The following is a 22,430-nucleotide window of genomic DNA, read 5'->3' on the forward strand; positions in this document are numbered from 1 at the left end:
TCTACTCTTAATATTATATTATTCGTTCTTATTTTGTGTATAATATGTATTTAATTTTCTTTATTCTTTTTTCGTTTAGCAACGGATGTAAGTGTCACGAATCCTTGTTCACCGAATCCTTGCGGTCCAAACGCACAGTGCCGCGAAAGAAACGGGGCAGGAGCCTGTGCATGCCCTCCAGACCTTATCGGGGATCCTTACGACAACGAGAAAGGGTGTCACAGAGAGTGCGAAGCGAACAACGACTGTGCTCCACAGCTTGCCTGCGTTGGTTTCAAGTGTTCCGATCCTTGTCCAAGCACCTGTGGTACTTTATCTATATGCAACGTTCAGCAACACGTTCCAGTGTGTACCTGTCCGCCAGGCTACACTGGGGACCCGTACTTCGCTTGCGAAATTAAAGAAATGACGAGTGAGTTTTCCATTAATTTTGTGAGATACAATTTGAAGACGCGGATGGTCATTGCTACAAATTCGGTGTTCAGGAGTGCCACCGTTGGATCCATGCTCACCATCGCCCTGTGGACCCAACAGCAAGTGTCGCCAGGCGAACGGTCAGGCAGTCTGCACGTGTCTTCCGGAATACAGAGGAATTCCACCTAACTGTAGACCAGAGTGCGTCGTAAACGCTGAATGCCCGCCCCATTTGGCTTGTGTGAACAAGAAATGCGCGGATCCTTGTCCAAACACTTGCGGACTAAGAGCTCAGTGTACCACTAAGAACCATAATCCTATTTGCACTTGTCCCGTAGGGTTTACGGGAGATCCATTCACTCAGTGTTCTCTTGGTAAATATAATTTTATTTAATTTTATAATGCGCTCTGTGAGAGCTTGAATAGTTGAATACGTTATTTCATTCGACAGTTATGGATATTCCATCGACAACGGAACGGCCACCGTCGTGCACACCATCACCATGCGGTCCAAACTCTCTATGTCAGATCATATCCGGAAACCCAGCGTGCTCCTGTCTGCCAAATTACATTGGCGTTCCTCCAGAGTGCAGGCCAGAGTGTATTCTGAGCTCAGAATGCAAGAGTCACTTTGCATGCGTGAACCAGAAGTGTCAAGATCCTTGCCCAGGATCCTGCGGCGTTAACGCTCAGTGTCACGTGTTGAACCACATCCCTGTCTGCACCTGTATGGATGGATTCACTGGCGATCCGTTCACGCAATGCACAGTGATTCCACCGAGTAAGAAAATACTTGATTCTTATTTTATTTAAACAGTCAACGATCTGGGATTTTAATATTTTTTTTATATTATGTTTTTTCCAGCTACCGTACCACCTGTCAGCGACCCATGCAGTCCATCGCCTTGCGGACCAAACGCTATATGCAAGAATGGCGACTGCGAATGCCCACCAGAGTATATTGGCAACCCTTACGAAGCCTGTCGACCAGAGTGTATTCTAAATTCAGAGTGTCCACGCGATAAGACCTGTCTGAAGAACAAATGCAAGGATCCTTGCCCTGGAACTTGTGGACAGAACGCAGTCTGTGACATAGTGAATCATATTCCTGTTTGCTCTTGCCTACCTGGATACGTTGGAGATCCTTTCGTCAGCTGTCGTATTCAGCCTCAAAGTAAATACCTTTCACAGAAAACAGTTGAATATTCTCTTGCGATGTATTCTATAATATTACACTTATGAATTACATCTGTGCTGTAGTTCCACAAGCTTCGAAGGACCCGTGTTCTCCTGTTTCACCCTGTGGACCAAACAGCCAATGCCGCAATGTCGAGGACCACGCTGTGTGCTCTTGTCTCCAAGGATACCTCGGTTCGCCACCATCCTGCAGACCAGAGTGCGTGGTCAGTTCAGAGTGTCCACCGACTCGTGCCTGCGTGAACAAGAAGTGCACGGATCCTTGCTTGGGCTCGTGTGGTTTGAACGCCAGATGCGAGGTCATCAATCACTCGCCTATCTGCAGTTGCCTTTCTGGACAAACTGGAGATCCGTTCAAGAGCTGCTACGACATCCCAGGTATGAAACTTTCGATTTATAAAATAGAGAATTCTCTGGTGAAAGCGAAGATAGAAGAATTTTTCATTCTTATCGTGTGTTGCTTTTTCTAGTTAAACCTGAAGTCAAAGACACGGGAGATCCTTGCAACCCATCACCCTGCGGACCGAACGCGCAATGCCAAAACGCGAACGGCTATCCATCCTGTTCTTGTCTGCCAAATTACATTGGTACTCCACCGTCCTGTCGCCCAGAGTGTCTGATAAATCCTGATTGCCCGACAGACAAGGCTTGCATAAACTCAAAGTGCACCGACCCTTGTCCAGGATCCTGTGCGGAGAACGCCAAGTGCCTCGTTGTCAACCACGCAGTTACTTGCTCGTGTTCATCCGGTTACACAGGAAATCCATTCGTCCAGTGCATCGTATTAGACGGTTCGTTCATATAAATATCACAATTGTTCACGGTTTGAAATGTAAAATTACATTTTCACATTTAAAATCGCAGAGGAAGCCATCAATCCGTGCGAGCCATCGCCGTGCGGTCCAAACGCTATCTGCCAACAACGTGACAACGTTGGTGCTTGTATATGCATAGAAGACTATCACGGAAATCCCTACGAAGGCTGTCAACCAGAGTGCATCCTCAGCTCGGACTGTCCAACCAACAAAGCCTGTGTGCGCAACAAGTGCGAGGATCCTTGTCCAGGAATATGCGGCATCCAAGCTCAGTGCTCGGTCATCAATCACATTCCAACATGTACCTGTCAACCAGGTTACATTGGCGATCCCTTCACCAGTTGCACTCTACCGATCTACCAGGAAACGGAACCCACAGTGGTCGATCCTTGCAGCCCGTCCCCTTGTGGGCCCAACAGTTTGTGCAGGGCAGTGAACAACCAAGCAGTGTGCACTTGTCAGGAATCCTTCGTCGGTTCGCCACCTAACTGCAAGCCTGAGTGCGTCGTCAATTCGGAGTGTCCTCAGAATAGGGCTTGTTATAAGTACAAGTGCAGCGATCCTTGTCCTGGAACGTGTGGAGTGGGAGCCAATTGTCGGGTGATTAATCACAATCCACTGTGCAGCTGTCCACAGGGCACTACGGGAGATCCTTTCTCCAGGTGCTTCCCACAGATGAGTGAGTATTTCAAATACATACGTAGTATTCTCGTGATGCCAGTAATTTTGTGAGAACAGTAAATGTAATATTGAGAATTGTGTTTCTTTTGTGTACAGTTACACCAGTGCCACCAGTGGGCGATCCTTGCAGTCCAAGTCCATGCGGTCTGTACGCAGAATGCAGAACAATTGGCGATCAAGCCGCTTGCTCTTGCCTGAAGAATTACATAGGGCTACCACCTAACTGTCGTCCAGAATGTGTCGTGAACACGGATTGTCCATCTAATCAAGCTTGCATTTCCGAGAAATGTCGAGACCCTTGCGTGGGATCTTGTGGACAAAACGCAGACTGCAGGGTGCAGAATCACATTCCAGTTTGCTTGTGCCAAGCTGGATACACTGGTGATGCCTTCAGCTTGTGCTCGCAGATAATAGGTATTTATTCGATTCTGTTCGTTGAGTTTTCATTTCATTTTTAGATGGATTAACTTCACATGGTGTATATACTGTTTCTTTCGCAGAACCACAACCAAAACCTTCAGAGGACCCCTGCAACCCATCACCTTGCGGGCCAAACGCAGTATGCAACGAAGGTATTTGCGCGTGTCTTCCAAACTACTTCGGCGATCCTTACGCGTACTGCCGTCCAGAGTGCACTATGAACTCGGACTGCTCTCGAACGAAGGCGTGCGTCAATAGTAACTGCGTGGATCCTTGCGTGGGAACGTGTGGAACCAGCGCGAAGTGCGACGTGGTCAACCACATTCCCATGTGCAGTTGCTCTGCTGGTACTACTGGAGATCCGTTCACATTGTGTCGGCCACAATTACCTGAAGGTGAGTCCAGTTTCTTTATTTTCGCTCATTGTATCTCATAAAAATGTATTTCATATGGCTACGATTTTGTTCAATGTTAATTTTCCAGAACCAAGGAAACAGCCATGCACGCCGTCTCCTTGTGGACCAAACAGCATCTGCAAGGAGATCAACGACCACGCGGTTTGTACTTGTCAGGCAGGATTCATTGGCAGTCCTCCTGGCTGCAGACCAGAGTGCGTCGTTAGTGCAGAGTGTCCTTTGACTCAGGCGTGTCTCAATAATAAGTGCCAGGATCCTTGTCCTGGTACTTGCGGTCAAAATTCTAAGTGCCAAGTTGTCAATCACAATCCGATATGCAGCTGCTACGAGGGTCACACTGGAGATCCGTTCACCAGATGCTACCTGCTGCCCAGTAAGTTTTCATCTGACTGTTTTTTTTTTTTTTTTTTTACTTTGAAATATTAAAGATAACACGAATTTTTTTGCAAGACTGCACGAATATAATTGAATTTTCAGAGACACCACCAACGCCAACCAACCCGTGCCAACCATCCCCGTGCGGACCGAACGCAGAGTGTCAAGTGCGCGGTGACAGTCCAGCGTGTTCGTGTATCGAGAATTACATCGGTGTTCCGCCGAATTGTAGACCCGAGTGTACGATCAATCCGGAGTGTCCGCCACATCTCGCTTGTATGCAACAAAAGTGTCGCGATCCGTGTGTCGGTTTGTGCGGTTCGAATGCTCAGTGCTCGGTGGTGAATCACCACGCCGCGTGTGCTTGTGTCGAAGGTTACACCGGGAATCCGTTCAGCGTGTGTGAGCCTATCGCCAAGGGTAAGTACACCGAGAGCAAAAAATATTTCATCTTTTACCTTTCTCTCTTTCCGCTGCAAATCTCGCCGTTTGCACGCAGGCGAGCCACAGGTAAGTGCTTCTTCTCACCTTTCATAACGCGATCGTCGCGTTCTCTAACAAGTATCGCGCGATTTCGTCGACGATAGGCGACGAACTAATGGTAGGCCCTAACGAACTCGGTGACGAAGCGTCACGATCGTTGCCAGAATCACGAGAATCATCATCCGCACTCATCTTAGAACGGGAATCGATAATTGCGTAGATATCCCTGCGATTAACGAGTCCATCGTGATGAGCACGCCTACGAAATCCTCATGCGTACGATCTAAGAATGTAATCACGAATGAAATAACCGTGTTATGAGATCGAATGGTGGCGGGGCCTATGGAGTATATAGGCTCTAATCGCACTCACCCCTGAATTGTACCCGATAACCAGTTCACCCCCAAGAATAGAAACAACATTGCACGCATTGACCCTATCCAAATGTATCGCTTAAATACTGATAACTAGAAGAATAGCCTGATGTGTAATGCCCTGCATCGATGTTACGAAAATGGTTGGAACACTTGATCCCCTGAATGAGGCACCCCCGTTACCCTGGACACGTGACAATTAACCCGTAAAAAAAAAACGGTGCGAGCTTCTATCCCTGACTAAAGATCGAAACTGACCCTGGAGACACGCTTTTATTAGAAAAACTACAATATATAATAGTAACGAAGATTTCGTACCCATATTAATAAAACTCACTGTTAATAAGTGTTTAGAAGAGAGTAGCCCCAGAAAACACGCATTTCACAAGCCATAAACACCTTAACACCCCATGCCAAAGCGAAAACACCGACCATTGAAACCAGCCGCTAAAGGATCAACCATGCGCAAGCCTTCGATCGCTTGCTGTTCAACGAAGCTTCCGCTTGTCCCTCGATCATTCATTCGCAAATTCGTCGTAGCATTCGAACGAGGAAACTTCCACGCCGTCGCACAAGCTTTGACCGACCCACAAGTTGCATGCCCCATGAAATATAAGCGAAAAACTATTGTTCTCTTTCCGACCAGATGTACCCATAGACGTTAGGAGACCATGCGAGCCTTCCCCGTGCGGCACCAACGCCGTTTGTCGCGAGAACAATGGCGTTGGCTCTTGTTCCTGTCTGACAGACTACATAGGTGACCCGTACCAAGGATGCAGGCCCGAATGCACCCAAAATTCCGATTGCTCCAAGACAATGACCTGCGTGAGGCTCAAGTGCAAGGACCCCTGTCCAGGAACCTGCGGATTGCAGGCCCGATGCGAAACGATCAATCACGTGCCAGTCTGTTCTTGTAACCCCGGATACACTGGCAACCCGTTCACCTATTGCTCCCCAGTTCCGATTGCTCGTAAGATCTCACTTCGTACGATGTACTTTTGCATTATCCAGAGGTTTTATTATTGTTAGATCGAGTTAGGCACGTCGCGCGAGTAGTTGAACGAGCACCTAGCTTGACGTAGATGGAAATTTGCATATCTAGGCACTGTTTGATTCTGCAGTCCTGACATGGATGAAATAGTAGGAAAGTTAATCCGATTTTCCCCCATACAGCGAACCTTCTACAAACAGACCCCTGTATTCCAACCCCATGTGGACCGAATAGTCAATGTCGAAACGTGAACGACCACGCTGTGTGCACCTGTCTGCCGAGTTTCATCGGAACCCCGCCAAGCTGTCGACCCGAGTGCGTGGTGAACGGCGAGTGCACGCGGGAACTCGCGTGCATCAATCAAAAGTGCGCGTCCCCGTGCGTGAACTCGTGCGGTATCAACACGCAATGCAAGGTGATCAACCACAGCCCCATATGCATCTGCAATATCGGATACACCGGTGACCCGTTCACCAAATGTTTCCCCGCTCCACGTAAGGATACTTCTCTATTGGCAGTTCGATCATCCATCATCGATCACTTGATACTTTAACCCCTCATTTCGATTAAACTTCAGGATTAACCGACGAGTCCTCTCTCGCGAGGCTCACACGCCATCATCAGAAATCGCTCACGAGCTAGATTTCAATAATTAGCAGCTTCCACGATTTGCTTTGATTCTCATCAAACTCGTTGCTCTCACAAGATACGCTTCATAAAACAATTTCATCATCGAAGCAGCCCATCTCAGCTTATATTATGTTATACAATGCGCTTGCTAGGCTTCATGAAGTTCTCACAGAGTGGGAAATCAGTTCGCTCCGTATGAATGGCTTCGCTCAAACTTCGTTAGTCGTAATATTAAAACTGAATTGTAGAACCACCCCAGAACGACTTTGCCCTGGTCCCCAAAGACCCGTGCGTGCCAACCCCTTGCGGCATGTACGCGGAATGCAGGAACATCGGTGGCACACCCTCTTGTTCCTGTCTGCCAAGGTACATCGGATCCCCGCCGACCTGTCGACCAGAATGTCGCGTAAACTCCGACTGCCCCATGAACTTCGCCTGCTCCAACGAGAAGTGCAGAGATCCTTGTCAAGGATCCTGCGGTGTCACGTCCCTCTGCACAGTTTACAATCACGTGCCCGTGTGCACGTGTCCCGAAGGATACACCGGAGACCCTTTCAGCAATTGTTACCCTGCCCCTGTCGCATCAAGTAAGAAAAACCTATCGAATCGAAAGCGGGAAGTCGCAGAGGATTTAATTAAACTGGAGCACCAACGTCACGTTTATTCCTTCCATAGCCGAGCCAACAGTTACCGACCCGTGTGCGTCTTCACCCTGTGGCTCCAACGCACGATGCGATAATGGGATTTGCATGTGTTTACCCGAGTATCTGGGTGATCCCTATGTGGGTTGTCGACCAGAGTGCGTCTTGAATACAGATTGCCCGCAGAACAGAGCCTGCGTGGGGAACAAGTGCGTTGATCCTTGTCCTGGTACCTGTGGTCGAAACGCGCAGTGTCTCGTGTATAACCATGTACCCATGTGCAGTTGTCCTGTTGGAATGGTTGGGAACGCGTTCGTTCAATGCTCTGTCGCACAAGGTAGAATTCGAGGAATTTGTTCCCCATATATTAACAAAAAGAATTTTGTTTCGGGATTTATTTTAAATTGCCGACGACGTTATGACGATCATAGATACTACGAAGAGGAATCCCTGTTCGCCGTCACCTTGCGGACCAAATAGCGTCTGTCGAGAGGTGAATGATCAACCTGTCTGCTCCTGCGTCGCAGGATTCTTGGGTATACCGCCTGCTTGTAGACCAGAGTGCACAGTCAGCTCTGATTGTTCTCTGACAGAAGCTTGTAGCAATCAGAAGTGTATAAACCCTTGTCCTGGTACTTGTGGATTCAGAGCTGTTTGCAACGTTGTCAATCATAATCCGATATGCAGCTGTTTGCCTGAACATACTGGCGATCCATTCGTTCAGTGTATTCCACGACGTAAGATCTGTTCCTTCCAGATTCCATAATTCTTCGAAGAGTTGTAGTTGATACGCGGAAGTAATCGATGGGATATACTTTTAGCGCCTCAGCCTGTGTTGATACATAACCCATGCGAACTCTCGCCGTGTGGACCAAACGCTCAATGTAGAGTCATCAACGATGCGCCCTCTTGCTCCTGTTCACCGGAATTTATAGGAACCCCTCCGAATTGTAGGCCAGAATGCGTCAGTAATAGCGAATGTCCCAGTCAGTTTGCTTGTATCAATCAGAAGTGCAGAGATCCTTGTCCTGGGTCCTGTGGAGCTAACGCCGAGTGTCGCGTGGTCAGTCATACTCCCATGTGCGTCTGTCCTAGCGAGTACACCGGGGATCCTTTCACTCAATGTACCCTTCGACCACGTAAGAATCAAGAGACACTTTTCACAGTATTTTCTAGTCGTCGTCAAAGATTTTGCTACCTTGACTGTATTAAGAACACCATAATATCCATTTGCTACTATCGTTACTTTACAACGAAGCGATCCTGAGCAGTCGAAACCTTTGACTCTGACAATGAGTACCCGAAAAGTTCTTCGTTTCGACGATTTCTTTAATTACCCCAAAACTTTTTAGCCGTCCCGATCAATCTTTCTCCATGCACTCCATCACCGTGCGGTTTCAACGCCATATGCAAAGAACAGAATGGCGTAGGCTCTTGTTCCTGTTTACCGGATTACATTGGCAACCCCTACGAAGGGTGCCGACCCGAGTGTGTCGTCGACACGGACTGTTCGTCCATGTTGAGCTGCATGCGCTCGAAATGTCAAGACCCCTGTCCGGGCACTTGTGGCACGAATGCTGAGTGCAAGGTCATCAATCATCGTCCTGCCTGCACGTGCATTGAAGGTTACAGTGGGAATCCGTTCCAATACTGCACCTTGATGCGTGAGATAGGTACAACCGGAATATTCTTTGTTTCCTCTCCAATCGATATATTAAAATTTTCGAGGATGATCATTATGGAGTTAAAATCTTGTAGAGGATGAAACGAAGTACAAGGATCCGTGCAACCCATCGCCCTGCGGACCAAACAGTCAGTGTCGCGTGATAAACGGTCAAGGAGTCTGCTCCTGTCTCCCAGAATACACAGGCACACCTCCAATGTGTCGTCCCGAGTGTGTTCTGAACTCGGAGTGTCCTCAGGACCGCGCGTGTGTTAACCAGAAGTGCGTGAACCCCTGTCCAGCCTCCTGTGGCACGTTCGCCACCTGCGTGGTCAGGAACCACAGTCCAATCTGCGCTTGCAGAGAGTCTTACACCGGAGATCCTTTCACTAGATGCTTCCCAGTTCAACGTAAGACGTTTGAAGTCACTTCACAGCAATTCAAACTGTTTCAATATCGAACAGAAACGTCATTTAGCTGATCACTCTTTTAGAATCTGTACCACCTGGAGCAATCGAGCCTTCGCGACCCTGTTTACCTTCCCCCTGTGGCCCATACTCCGAATGTCGAGTGGTTAACGGCGGTCCATCCTGTCAATGTCTGTCTGCCTACATTGGCAGTCCTCCAAACTGCAGACCAGAGTGCACAGTCAACTCTGACTGTCCTAGTAACAGAGCTTGCATTAGGCAGAAGTGCGTGGACCCCTGTCCAGGATCTTGTGGAGTGGGAACTCAATGTAGCGTGATCAATCATGTGCCTATGTGCACGTGTATGCAGGGATACACAGGAGATCCATTCAGTAATTGCTACCCAACACCACCGCAATGTAAGGCTTAATCTTCCTTCGATTATTCCCTCGATTTTGAAATCGATCGGGTACTGTGATTCCTATGTTTAAAACATTCTTGCAGTACCACCCCCCGAATCAGACCCTTGCAATCCATCGCCATGCGGACCAAACGCTCAATGTAACGCAGGAGTATGCACTTGTTTGCCGGATTATCAAGGCGATCCTTACACCAGCTGTCGCCCAGAGTGTGTTCTCAATAACGACTGCCCTCAAAACAGAGCTTGCGTACGCAACAAGTGCGTGGACCCTTGTCCAGGCACCTGTGGCAGAAACGCGATCTGCAACGTTCTGAATCACGTACCCATGTGCAGCTGTCCACCAGAAATGGCTGGCAATGCGTTTATATCTTGCGATAGGATCGAAGGTACGACGATCGATAAGTAATCAAAGATCATTTTGCGGGAGGAATCAGAGATCGAAGAATGACGTTGACACATTTCAATTTAGAACCACTTCAGACGAATCCCTGCAACCCGTCACCTTGCGGACCCAATAGTCAGTGCAGAGCCATAAATGGGCAGGCAGTGTGCTCCTGCGTGCCAGGATACCTTGGCAGTCCACCCAGCTGTAGACCAGAGTGCGTTGTCAGTTCCGACTGTCCCAGAAATCAAGCTTGCAACAACCAGAAGTGCATCAATCCTTGCTCTGGCACTTGCGGATTGAGGGCACTGTGCCAGGTTGTCAATCACAACCCTGTGTGCAGTTGTCCTTCCGGTTTCACGGGAGATCCCTTCACTAGATGCGAATTTATCAGTAAGAATCTACCTCTTTGCTTTTGTACACCTTATTCCTGAAGAATCGTTTGGAGAAAGATGCACCGTGACTGGTTTGTGCTCGTAGCTGTGAGCCCACCTCAGGAAGATACTTGCGCGTCCTGCCAGTGCGGCCCCAATTCCGTGTTCCAAACGATCAACGACAAACCATCGTGCGCCTGTTTGCCCGATTTCATCGGTTCTCCGCCGAACTGTAGGCCAGAGTGCGTGAGCAATAGCGAGTGCTCGAGCAATTTGGCCTGCGTCAATCGAAAATGTCGAGACCCATGTCCAGGCTCGTGTGGTTCGAACGCGGAGTGCAGAGTGGTCAGTCATACCCCGATGTGCGCCTGTCTGGCCGGATTCACAGGCGATCCCTTCACGCAGTGCTCTCCGAGACGACGTAAGATTTGTGTTTTACAAAAGAACAGCAATATTTGTAAGTGCCCATGGTCAAAGCTTCTAAAGAAAAGTCTATATTCGGAGGAGAATTAAATTATGCAAATTACACAGAAATTTACACGAACACAAGAACAAAAGGAAACAGAAACACTCCCTAACGACTAAACCCTTTGGATTGTTTTAACACCCCTTTGGAGTTAGTATTTATATTTGTGTGTTAATCTTATTAACAAAAGGAATAACTCACGGATTTAACGCCTCATAGAAAGATACGTAACAAACGTTAAGCTTGCCCTGTGGCCCATTTTTAGCCGAGATCGTATCCACGCCGCAGTCTCCCTGCACCCCGTCGCCCTGCGGCCCTAACGCCGTTTGCAAAGAGCAAAACGGTGCAGGCTCGTGCACCTGCGCCCCGGATTACATAGGGAACCCGTACGAAGGATGTCGACCCGAGTGCACCCTGAATTCCGACTGCCCCTCGAACCTGGCCTGCATCAGGTCCAAGTGCCAGGACCCGTGCCCCGGCACGTGCGGCCAGAACGCCGATTGCGCGGTGATCAATCACCTGCCCAGCTGCACTTGCCGTGCTGGCTTCACGGGGGATCCCTTCGTGAACTGTAACCTCCAGCCAACGACTACCCGTAAGTCTAAACGTGACGCCACTGATCATCCTCACCGCCATCGTCACGCTTAGAGAAACAAACGTCTAACGTTAGAAACGCTTCCTCATTCGTTCATCAACGACGTGCGATTCGTCTGCAATTAACCGACTAATCCGGAAAGAATGACATGGCATCGAGAGTGGGTTGAGAGTCCTCGAAAGTGATTGGGACGAGCGATTCTGAGAGAATTCTTCACCAATTGCAGCCCTCCCAGAAGGAAACCCCTGTAGCCCCTCGCCATGCGGACCCAACAGCTTGTGCCGTGTGAACAACGGTCAAGCTGTTTGTTCTTGCCTCCCTGACTACGTTGGCAGTCCCCCTGGATGTCGACCGGAGTGCGTAGTCAGCTCGGAGTGTCCCTTGAACAAAGCTTGCGTTAATCAGAAGTGCACAGAGCCCTGCGCTGGTCGCTGCGGCGCTAATACGGATTGCAGAGTCGTGAATCATAGTCCGATCTGTGCTTGCAAGCTGGACTTCACCGGAGACCCCTTCGTCAGATGCTTCCCAACGCCAAGTAAGAATTCGAACGTTCCCTGGAGAAAAGGGTTTCTTTAAAACGAAGAATAGTTTAGAAAATAATCCACTAAATGGAAAGATTAGTATGTTTATGAATCACTCTAATAGTAAATTATCGCTTGAACGATTAATCTTACCCTATCCCCGACGAAAATGATGTAACCTTATTAAAACCACCCCAAATTAATCGCTCATATAGAAAGATCTAATACCCCTAACCTGGAATGAGAGAACTACCACGTTAAGAGCTTTTTAAGGAAACATAAGAAAACTTCTTTTCAGAACCACTGCCAACCCCCGTCGAAAACACCTGTATACCATCCCCTTGTGGGCCAAACGCGGAGTGCCGTGAAATCGGAGGCTCCCCGTCCTGTTCCTGTTTACCAAATTACATGGGAAGCCCACCCAACTGTAGGCCAGAGTGCACCATAAACCCAGACTGTCCCAGTAATCGAGCCTGTATGAACCAAAAGTGCAGAGACCCGTGTCCTGGTTCTTGCGGAGTCGGCGCCATTTGCAACGTGATCCATCACACCCCCGCGTGTTCTTGCCCCGAGGGTCTCACGGGAGATCCATTCACTAGTTGCCAACCAGTACCACCTCGGCGTAAGACCTCTCATTCACAATCTGTGATTCTTGATAGTTCGAGTAGTATATCGTTTAATTACATTTTCCTTTCTAATGATGAGTTCGAAGATTTAGTAAGCACAGATATTGGAGTATATACCAACCAGTCATATATAATAATTTTACAGCACCGGAAATTCCGATAGACCTCTGCAACCCCTCACCCTGCGGCCCAAATGCAGAATGCAATAACGGCGTTTGCACTTGTCTCCCCGAATACCGTGGAAACCCGTACGAAATCTGTCGACCTGAATGCGTTCTCAACGATGATTGCTCCCAGAATACAGCTTGCGTTCGCAACAAATGCGTAGATCCTTGCATAGGAACTTGTGGTCAGAACGCCATTTGCAACGTGTACAATCACGTGCCTATGTGCAGCTGTCCGGCTGGGATGTCTGGAAACGCGTTCGTCCTTTGCACCGTCCTGAGAGGTGCATATCTTACAACCAATTCTATTTCAGTCTCGCACAGTTACTTTTCTCTGGCTTGTGCAATATAAAGCTTCTCTTTAGAACCGATACCAGTTGGACCAGCAGACCCCTGCAGACCATCCCCGTGTGGCCCCAACAGCCAGTGTCGAGTAACGAACGAGCAAGCGGTCTGCTCTTGCGTTCAAGGATACCTAGGAACCCCGCCTTCCTGCAGACCGGAGTGCGTGGTTAGCTCAGACTGTCCACGAAATCTGGCCTGCAGCAATCAGAAATGCATAGATCCTTGCTTGGGTACCTGTGGTTTGAGGACACAGTGCCAAGTGGTGAATCATAATCCTATTTGCAGCTGCCTTCCAAGGCACTCTGGGGACCCCTTTACCAGATGCGATCCTATAAGTAAGAAATATTGCGAATTTACCGAATCAACCCTTGAATTGCGTGTTTTTAATCACGAATCTGATCTCTTAGTGGATACACCAGTTGCACCTGTGAACCCTTGCCAACCGTCCCCCTGCGGACCAAACTCCCAGTGTCGCGTGGTGAACGACTCGCCCTCTTGCTCGTGTCTGACCGAATTTATCGGAACACCGCCTAATTGTAGGCCAGAGTGTGTCAGTAATAGCGAGTGTGCTTCTCATCTCGCCTGCGTGAACCAGAAATGTCGAGATCCTTGTCCAGGCGCCTGTGGATCGAACACAGAGTGTCGCGTGGTCAGTCACACGCCTATGTGTGTCTGCTTGGGCGGGTACACCGGGGATCCTTTCACCCAGTGTGTTGTCCAATCACGTAAGACAGTTGAATACTTTGGTTAATATCGTTTGATTAAATTAGAGTCGATTGCAACTCGGTGCATCTTATTGTAGCAACGATAGTTGAGAACGTGTCACCCTGTACGCCGTCACCCTGTGGAGCGAACGCAGTGTGCAAAGAGCAAAACGGAGCCGGATCTTGCACCTGTTCACAAGATTACATCGGAAATCCTTATGAAGGCTGTCGTCCAGAGTGTACACTGAACTCTGATTGCGTGTCGAATATGGCTTGCATACGTTCCAAGTGTCAGGATCCTTGTCCGGGAATCTGCGGTCTGAACGCGATTTGCCAAGTGATCAACCACTCGCCAGCTTGCACTTGCATGCCTGGACTCACTGGCGATCCTTTCAGATACTGCAATCCCATTGTACAAGCCGGTAATTACAAATTTTCTTTCAGAAACTCATTAACTATAATATACGGAAAATTGGAAATTAAATCGGACACTCGTCCTGACGTAAATTATTTCAAAATTAGAACCGCTTCCAAGCGAGCCCTGCAACCCGTCTCCCTGCGGACCAAACAGTCAATGTCGAGCAGTGAACAATCAACCAGTCTGCACGTGTCTCCCAGAATACATCGGAAGTCCCCCTGGATGTCGACCAGAGTGCGTAATAAGCTCTGAGTGCCCACCAAACAGAGCTTGCGTGAGGAACAAGTGCGTCAATCCTTGCCCTCAGCCTTGCGGCTCGAATACCAACTGCATGGTCCTCAATCACAGCCCCATTTGTAGTTGCAAACAGGGATTCACCGGAGATCCTTTCAGTAGATGCTTTTCCACGCCAAGTAAGATCGACCAGACCCTGAAACTGTTACCAAAACGCGTTTCAATTTCTATAAAAGGATTCTTTTAGCACCCACACCCGGCCCAGTTGTTCAGAATCCTTGCGTACCATCGCCATGTGGACCGTACGCGGAATGTCGCGATATTGGCGGCGCGCCCTCTTGCTCTTGCCTCAGATCATATATCGGTAGCCCACCGAACTGTAGACCCGAGTGTACCATCAATTCTGACTGTCCCAGTAGTCAAGCTTGCATAAACGAAAGGTGCAGAGACCCATGTCCGGGTTCCTGTGGGTTATCAGCTACCTGTAACGTAATAAATCATACACCCTCTTGCACCTGTCCGGATGGTTTCACGGGAGATCCTTTCACCAACTGTTACTTCAAGCGTAAGCAATCTTCTCAAGAGAATTCAGAGAGTTCTAATCAATACTTCTTGCTAATTCGATTTATTTAAATTCTATGGAATTGCTTTCTTTTAAACTAATCCAGCGGTAGAAGAACCAGTAAGACCTGCAGACCCTTGCAACCCGTCTCCTTGCGGTCCAAACGCAATCTGCACGGAAGGTAGCTGCTCTTGTCTTTCAGAGTATCAGGGAGATCCCTACACAGGTTGTCGTCCGGAGTGCGTTCTGAACAACGATTGTCCGCTGACGCAAGCTTGCATTCGCAACAAATGCGTGGACCCATGCCCTGGAACTTGCGGTCAGAACGCTCAATGCAACGTCTACAATCACGTACCCATGTGCAGTTGTCTGCCTGGCATGACAGGAAACGCTTTCATTTCCTGTCGTCCCAGTAGAGGTACGTGTCACTCAAACCGTGTATCACCTGTCAAAATATTCATTACGAGCGATAGCGTAGGTCGCGAGAAACAGGAACGAGTTTTACAGAGTTCCTAAAATAGCCAACTCAATTAAAACGTCACAGCATCTTTAACCTCGCCCATTCTAGGCCCCGAAGACCCCTGCAACCCGTCGCCTTGCGGGCCCAACAGCGTCTGTCGCGTGATAAACGAGCAACCAGTCTGCTCCTGCGTGTCCAGTTTCATAGGAACGCCTCCGTCGTGCAGGCCCGAGTGCACCGTCAGCTCGGACTGTCCGCGGGACCAAGCGTGCAGCAATCAGAAGTGCGTGAACCCCTGCGCGGGCTCCTGCGGCGTGAGGGCGCAGTGTCAAGTGATCAATCACAATCCCGTGTGCAGCTGTCCAGCTGGCTTCACGGGCGATCCGTTCGTGCGATGCGAGCCTAAACGTGAGCCACGATTTATTAACCGATCACTCGACCGGATAATAGGTGTTGAACGGTGCTGTTAACGGGACCGTGGTTCGTCTTTTCAGTCGAGGAGCCGGTCACGCCTATCAATCCCTGTCAGCCGTCGCCGTGCGGGCCCAACGCGGTCTGCCAGGTGGCGAACGACTCGCCCTCTTGCTCCTGCATGCCCGAATTCGTTGGAGCGCCGCCCAATTGTAGACCAGAGTGTATCAGTAACAGCGAGTGCGCTGGTAACCTTGCGTGCATCAATAACAAATGCAGAGACCCTTGTCCTGGATCGTGTGGAGCTAACGCTGAGTGTCGCGTGGTCAGCCATACCGCTATGTGCGTGTGTCTGGCTGGTTACCAGGGTGATCCGTTCACCCAGTGCACCTTAACGCAAAGTAAGATAGTCTGTGAACCTGTCGAAATTGAAAATGACCTTAGTTTTGGATGATGGAGATCATTCGTGGATTTCGTATTTTAGCGCAAATGCAACCACTTCCTTCGAGCCCGTGCACACCATCACCCTGCGGTTCGAACGCTGTTTGCAAAGAGCAAGCTAACGTGGGTTCTTGTTCCTGTCTACCCGACTACATAGGCAATCCTTACGAAGGCTGTCGTCCAGAGTGTATCATAAATTCCGATTGCCCTTCCACTCGCGCTTGCATTCGTTCCAAATGCCAGGATCCTTGTCCTGGCGCTTGTGGCACGAACGCCGAGTGCCAGGTGGTCAATCATTTGCCAAACTGTAACTGCTTCCCTGGTTACACTGGCCAACCCTACCAGTTCTGTCAGTTGATCACAACGCCACTTGGTAAAAAGAATCTTCAATTCAAACGTCCGCTTAATTTATACGTCGCCACGAAAGATTTACGATCCCACTTTTCCTGACCATAGTCGAGGATAAGAGAGACCCATGCTCACCGTCACCTTGTGGACCAAACAGTAGATGCCAAGTCGTTAACGACCAGGCTGTTTGCACCTGTCTACCAGAGTTCACTGGCTCACCCCCAGGATGTCGACCAGAGTGCGTGGTCAGCGCAGAGTGTCCCACGAATTTAGCTTGCGTCAATCAGAAGTGCAAGAATCCTTGCCCAGGACATTGTGGCCTAAACGCTGAGTGCAACGTTATCCACCATAGTCCCATTTGTGCTTGTAGACAAAAGTATACCGGTGATCCATTTACTCGTTGCTTTTCTATGCCAGGTGAGAAACGCTTCCTACATCTAAATTCTTTAAGAAACTGCAAGCTATAATTCTAGTTCCTGTGTGACAATTTCGTGAACCATTTGTAGAACCTCCGACAGCACTGGTGCCATTCAATCCATGCGTTCCGTCGCCCTGCGGTGCAAACGCAGAGTGTCGCAACGCCAATGGTATACCTTCCTGTTCCTGTTTGCAAAACTACATAGGCAGTCCACCGAACTGTCGTCCAGAGTGCACCATCAACTCTGACTGTTCTCCTAGTCAAGCTTGCATGAGAGAAAAATGCAGAGACCCTTGTCCTGGCTCCTGCGGCGTTTCTGCTCAGTGTACCGTCATGAATCACGTGCCAATTTGTAGCTGTCTCGAGGGCTACACTGGCGACCCCTTCAGCAATTGTTATCCAAAACCACCGCGTAAGACATCCACCCTTGTCTCCTAACTTCTACCTATGTTTAGTTCGAAAATCGTCATTATTATTGTATCGATTTTTAGAGCCAATAGTTCCCGACGATCCTTGCAATCCGTCACCCTGCGGACCGAACGCAGAATGCAACAACGGAATCTGTACTTGTTTACCCGAGTACAGAGGAGACCCCAATGTAGGATGTCGACCAGAGTGCGTTCTCAATACCGATTGCCCTCAAAACAGAGCTTGCGTACGCAACAAGTGCAACGATCCTTGTGTCGGCACCTGCGGACAGAATGCAGTTTGCGATGTTTTCAATCACATCCCCATGTGCAGTTGTCCGTTTGGCATGAATGGCAATGCATTTGTTCTCTGTTCCCCTGTTCAAGGTACTCCTATTTTTCTCTTTCTCTCTATACTAAATGATAGAAGATCAATACATAATCGGATATATGCAAAATCCGCGGTCTAATCATTATTTTGACCGCCAACGATGCTCATATCTTGACGTCCCCTTAGAAGTGACCCCGGAAACGCCATGCAACCCATCCCCATGCGGTCAGAACAGTCAGTGTCGACCAGTTAATGGCCAAGCAGTTTGTTCCTGCGTGCCTGGCTACGTAGGTAGTCCTCCGTCTTGTAGACCAGAGTGTGTAGTCAGCTCGGAGTGTGCCAGGAGCGAGGCGTGCAGCAACTTGAAGTGTGTGAATCCTTGCGTGGGAAGCTGCGGCATCCGCGCGCAGTGTCAGGTCATCAATCACAACCCCGTGTGCAGTTGCCCCGCGGGATTATCGGGAGACCCGTTCGTCAGATGCGATGCCATCAGTAAGAGAACCTCCAACTCCCAAGAAAATACTTTTTCGATTATCCGATATTAATTTGATCGATCGAACGACACAATTTATTTAAGAGAAAATTTTTTTAACCAGTGGAAGTCAAGCCAGAGATCATAAACGTATGCAAGCCGTCGCCGTGTGGTCCTAACGCGTTGTGTCAAGTGGTGAACGATACTCCATCGTGCACCTGCATGCCAGGATTCGTCAACTCCCCGCCCAACTGTCGCCCCGAGTGCGTCAGCAATAGCGAATGCTTGGCTCATCAAGCTTGCATAAACCAAAAATGTAGGGATCCTTGTCCTGGATCCTGTGGCGCGAACGCTGAGTGTCGCGTGGTCAGCCATACGCCCATGTGCGCTTGCTCCAATGGGTACACGGGTGACCCGTTCACGCAATGCGTTCGATTCGAAGAATGTAAGGAATTTGAATATCTACGTAAATTAATTAACGCGTCGCGATAAACATCGGTTCATTTGAAGACTGTATCCTGTTTTATCGTTTAGCGAGACCAACTTCTCCCTGCACGCCATCACCCTGCGGTTCGAATGCTATTTGCAAAGAGCAAAATGGGGTGGGATCGTGCGCTTGTTTGCCTGAGTATATCGGTAATCCGTACGAGGGATGTCGACCAGAGTGTACGGTTAGCTCCGACTGTCCATCGAACCTGGCTTGTATGAGGAACAAATGTCAGAACCCTTGCCCCGGAACTTGCGGACAGAACGCCGTTTGTCAAGTTATTAACCACTCGCCCACGTGCTCTTGTGTTCCTGGTTTCACGGGTGATCCGTTCAGATATTGCCAACTTACGAGAGTGCCCGGTAAAGTATATGAAATTAGAAAATGAGAACACTTTATAGAGAGCGCACAATTTTATAACACCACTGAAGTTAATAACAGCAGAGTTCATCAGTCGCACATTTACAATTCTTCAGACAAAGTCGAGGATCAGACAGACCCGTGCATTCCATCGCCCTGCGGACCAAACAGTCAATGCCGCGTGGTTTCCGGTAACGCGGTGTGCTCTTGCCTGCCAGAGTACACCGGAAGCCCTCCCTCGTGCCGACCAGAGTGCGTCGTGAGCTCAGACTGCCCCTCGAACCGTGCTTGCGTTAATCAGAAGTGCGTGAACCCTTGTCCACGACCCTGTGGACAGAACACTAACTGTCTGGTAGTGAACCACAGTCCTATTTGTACCTGCAAAGAAGGAAACACTGGGAATCCGTTCACCAGGTGTTTCCCTCAACAAAGTGAGTCTCTCTTCTCGACTTGCAAAAAGGAAACATTCCGTTCGTGTTGAAATTAATCGTTTAATAATCGTACGAATCCTTTCTTTTAATAGCTCAACTTGCAATACCTGATCTACCTCCAAACCCCTGTGTACCATCCCCTTGCGGTCCTTATTCAGAGTGTCGAGACATTGGAGGTGCCCCGTCTTGTTCCTGTTTAACCAATTACTTTGGCAGCCCGCCAAACTGCCGGCCAGAATGCACGGTAAATTCGGATTGTCCTAGTAACACAGCATGCATCAGACAAAGATGCACCGATCCTTGTCCTGGATCTTGTGGCTTATCTGCGCGATGCACGGTTTTCAATCACGTCCCGGTTTGTACTTGTATGGAGGGATTCACTGGTGATCCTTTCACCAATTGTTCTCCAGCTCCACGTAAGATCGATGTTTGAAAATAGACGATACAGCCAGCCCTCTTGTAATGCGCTTAAAAAGGTTGTTTAATCGTCGCAATTCTTGCTGTTAGTTTTACATTGAAACTGAGTATTTTCAGAGCACTGCGTTACAGGAGGGTTGACTGTATTTCATTCAGAATATTCCTTATTCTATTGGATAATTGATAATTATAAAATTATAGCCATTCCTACGGTTCCGGAAGACCCATGTAACCCCTCGCCCTGTGGTCCAAACGCGCAGTGTAACGACGGTGTTTGCACCTGTCTGACGGAGTATCAGGGCGATCCTTACGTGGGTTGTCGACCAGAGTGCGTTCTGAACACAGATTGTCCCCAGAACAGAGCTTGTCTGCGCAACAAATGCGTGGATCCCTGCGTTGGCACCTGCGGCCAGAGCGCAGTGTGCAATGTGTACAATCACGTGCCAATGTGCAGTTGCCCTGCTGGAACGTCGGGCAACGCGTTCATATCTTGCAGTCCATTCAGAGGTACAATAGTTGAAAGTTAATTGAGAGTTCAAAAGATAGAATTTTCGGGGAATTAATTAATTTTTGTGATAATTAGACCCTGTCGTGAGCAATCCGTGCAACCCATCACCCTGCGGACCGAACAGTCAATGTAGAGAAGTGAACGAGCAAGCCGTGTGCACTTGCATTCCTGGTTTTATCGGTATACCGCCGACTTGTAGACCGGAATGCGTGGTGAGCACGGACTGCGGACCTACCGAGGCCTGTATCAATCAGAAATGTAGTAATCCTTGCATTGGTTCTTGTGGAATCAGAGCAACGTGCCAAGTGGTCAATCATAATCCGATCTGTAGCTGCTCTGCCAGTATGACTGGTGATCCGTTCGTCAGATGTACCGAGAAACGTAAGGATATTAAAAAAAGAACACCGAAATCAGATCATCCGAGTCGCGTTTCGACAATCTATTGTTTGAGCTGGATTTTATTTTAGCATTGGAAGCACCACCGCAACAAAACCCTTGCGAGCCATCACCCTGTGGTCCAAACGCGCAATGCCAAGTGGTCAATGACTCTCCGTCTTGCTCTTGCTTACCAGAATTCACTGGTTCACCCCCTAACTGTAGACCAGAGTGCATCAGCAACAGCGAATGTCCCAGCAACTTCGCGTGTATCAATCAAAAGTGTAGAGATCCTTGTCCAGGTTCCTGCGGCACGAACGCTATTTGCAATACCGTGTCGCACACACCAATGTGCACTTGTTCCACCGGGTACACTGGAGATCCGTTCACTCAGTGTGTTCAACAACAACGTAAGATTATCCTAGACCATCTCCTGTCTACGGTTTCGGTTACATTTGGATAAAAAAGAATTTATCAATCTTTTAGTTATACCGATGTACGTCCCAGAACCCTGCGTACCGTCTCCCTGCGGAGCGAACGCGCTCTGCAAAGAACGAAACGGTGCAGGCTCGTGTTCTTGCTTGCCAGGCTACATAGGCAACCCCTACGAAGGCTGTCGACCAGAATGCGTCATAAATTCCGACTGTGTACCAAGCAAAAGCTGCGTTCGATTCAAGTGCGAGGACCCTTGTCCTGGTACATGCGGTCAGAACGCAATTTGCCAGGTGATCAATCATCTAGCCACCTGTAATTGCTTGCCTAGGTACACCGGAGATCCCTTCAGATATTGTAGAGAGGAAGAGATAGGTACGTGAAAGGCAGTTGCCTCTGGTGGATCATAAACAATCCTCTTTTCTACGTCGATTGCTTTATTTGAAACAGTCACTACGCCAAGCGTGAGAGATCCCTGTCAACCATCACCCTGCGGGCCAAATAGCATTTGTAGGGAGAACAACGGACAAGCAGTGTGCTCCTGTCTACCAGAATTCCGCGGCTCTCCCCCGGGATGCAGGCCAGAGTGCGTTTCAAGCGCGGAATGCGCCTCAGATCGCGTCTGCGTTAATCAGAAGTGCACTGACCCTTGTCCTGACCCATGCGGAAGAAACGCAGTCTGCAGGATCATCAATCATAGTCCCATTTGCTCTTGCCAGCAAGGCTTCACCGGAGACGCTTTCACGATCTGTTTCCCCGCGCCACGTTCGTACTTTTTGCACGATTATTTAAACAGCGAAACAGAGAACTCTT

General features: G+C 48.9%; 1 protein-coding gene across 1 annotated transcript in view; it reads left to right on the top strand.

Annotated features, from left to right (window-relative positions):
- The window catches only part of Dpy (fibrillin-like protein dumpy), a 106,713-nt gene that overhangs the window by 52,189 nt on the left and 32,094 nt on the right, over positions 1 to 22,430 (top strand). Inside the window, 50 exon segments of the mRNA XM_076899974.1 lie at positions 80 to 412; positions 486 to 788; positions 866 to 1,195; positions 1,280 to 1,588; positions 1,675 to 1,989; positions 2,082 to 2,402; positions 2,476 to 3,105; positions 3,204 to 3,521; positions 3,608 to 3,922; positions 4,011 to 4,316; positions 4,421 to 4,738; positions 5,822 to 6,145; positions 6,349 to 6,660; positions 7,045 to 7,383; positions 7,472 to 7,774; positions 7,869 to 8,174; positions 8,259 to 8,576; positions 8,790 to 9,110; positions 9,196 to 9,503; positions 9,578 to 9,926; positions 10,012 to 10,314; positions 10,398 to 10,703; positions 10,791 to 11,105; positions 11,416 to 11,745; positions 11,972 to 12,280; positions 12,565 to 12,888; positions 13,038 to 13,340; positions 13,422 to 13,736; positions 13,809 to 14,126; positions 14,204 to 14,527; positions 14,628 to 14,936; positions 15,005 to 15,322; positions 15,426 to 15,737; positions 15,888 to 16,187; positions 16,274 to 16,591; positions 16,675 to 17,004; positions 17,088 to 17,396; positions 17,486 to 17,809; positions 17,889 to 18,191; positions 18,322 to 18,627; positions 18,732 to 19,052; positions 19,142 to 19,456; positions 19,539 to 19,547; positions 19,592 to 19,885; positions 19,978 to 20,301; positions 20,504 to 20,809; positions 20,886 to 21,191; positions 21,278 to 21,595; positions 21,672 to 21,992; positions 22,068 to 22,382. Of these exon segments, the coding sequence (XP_076756089.1) occupies positions 80 to 412; positions 486 to 788; positions 866 to 1,195; positions 1,280 to 1,588; positions 1,675 to 1,989; positions 2,082 to 2,402; positions 2,476 to 3,105; positions 3,204 to 3,521; positions 3,608 to 3,922; positions 4,011 to 4,316; positions 4,421 to 4,738; positions 5,822 to 6,145; positions 6,349 to 6,660; positions 7,045 to 7,383; positions 7,472 to 7,774; positions 7,869 to 8,174; positions 8,259 to 8,576; positions 8,790 to 9,110; positions 9,196 to 9,503; positions 9,578 to 9,926; positions 10,012 to 10,314; positions 10,398 to 10,703; positions 10,791 to 11,105; positions 11,416 to 11,745; positions 11,972 to 12,280; positions 12,565 to 12,888; positions 13,038 to 13,340; positions 13,422 to 13,736; positions 13,809 to 14,126; positions 14,204 to 14,527; positions 14,628 to 14,936; positions 15,005 to 15,322; positions 15,426 to 15,737; positions 15,888 to 16,187; positions 16,274 to 16,591; positions 16,675 to 17,004; positions 17,088 to 17,396; positions 17,486 to 17,809; positions 17,889 to 18,191; positions 18,322 to 18,627; positions 18,732 to 19,052; positions 19,142 to 19,456; positions 19,539 to 19,547; positions 19,592 to 19,885; positions 19,978 to 20,301; positions 20,504 to 20,809; positions 20,886 to 21,191; positions 21,278 to 21,595; positions 21,672 to 21,992; positions 22,068 to 22,382 (15,783 nt within the window).

This window comes from Xylocopa sonorina, chromosome 8, assembly GCF_050948175.1.
Source record: "Xylocopa sonorina isolate GNS202 chromosome 8, iyXylSono1_principal, whole genome shotgun sequence".
NCBI lineage: Eukaryota > Metazoa > Arthropoda > Insecta > Hymenoptera > Apidae > Xylocopa > Xylocopa sonorina.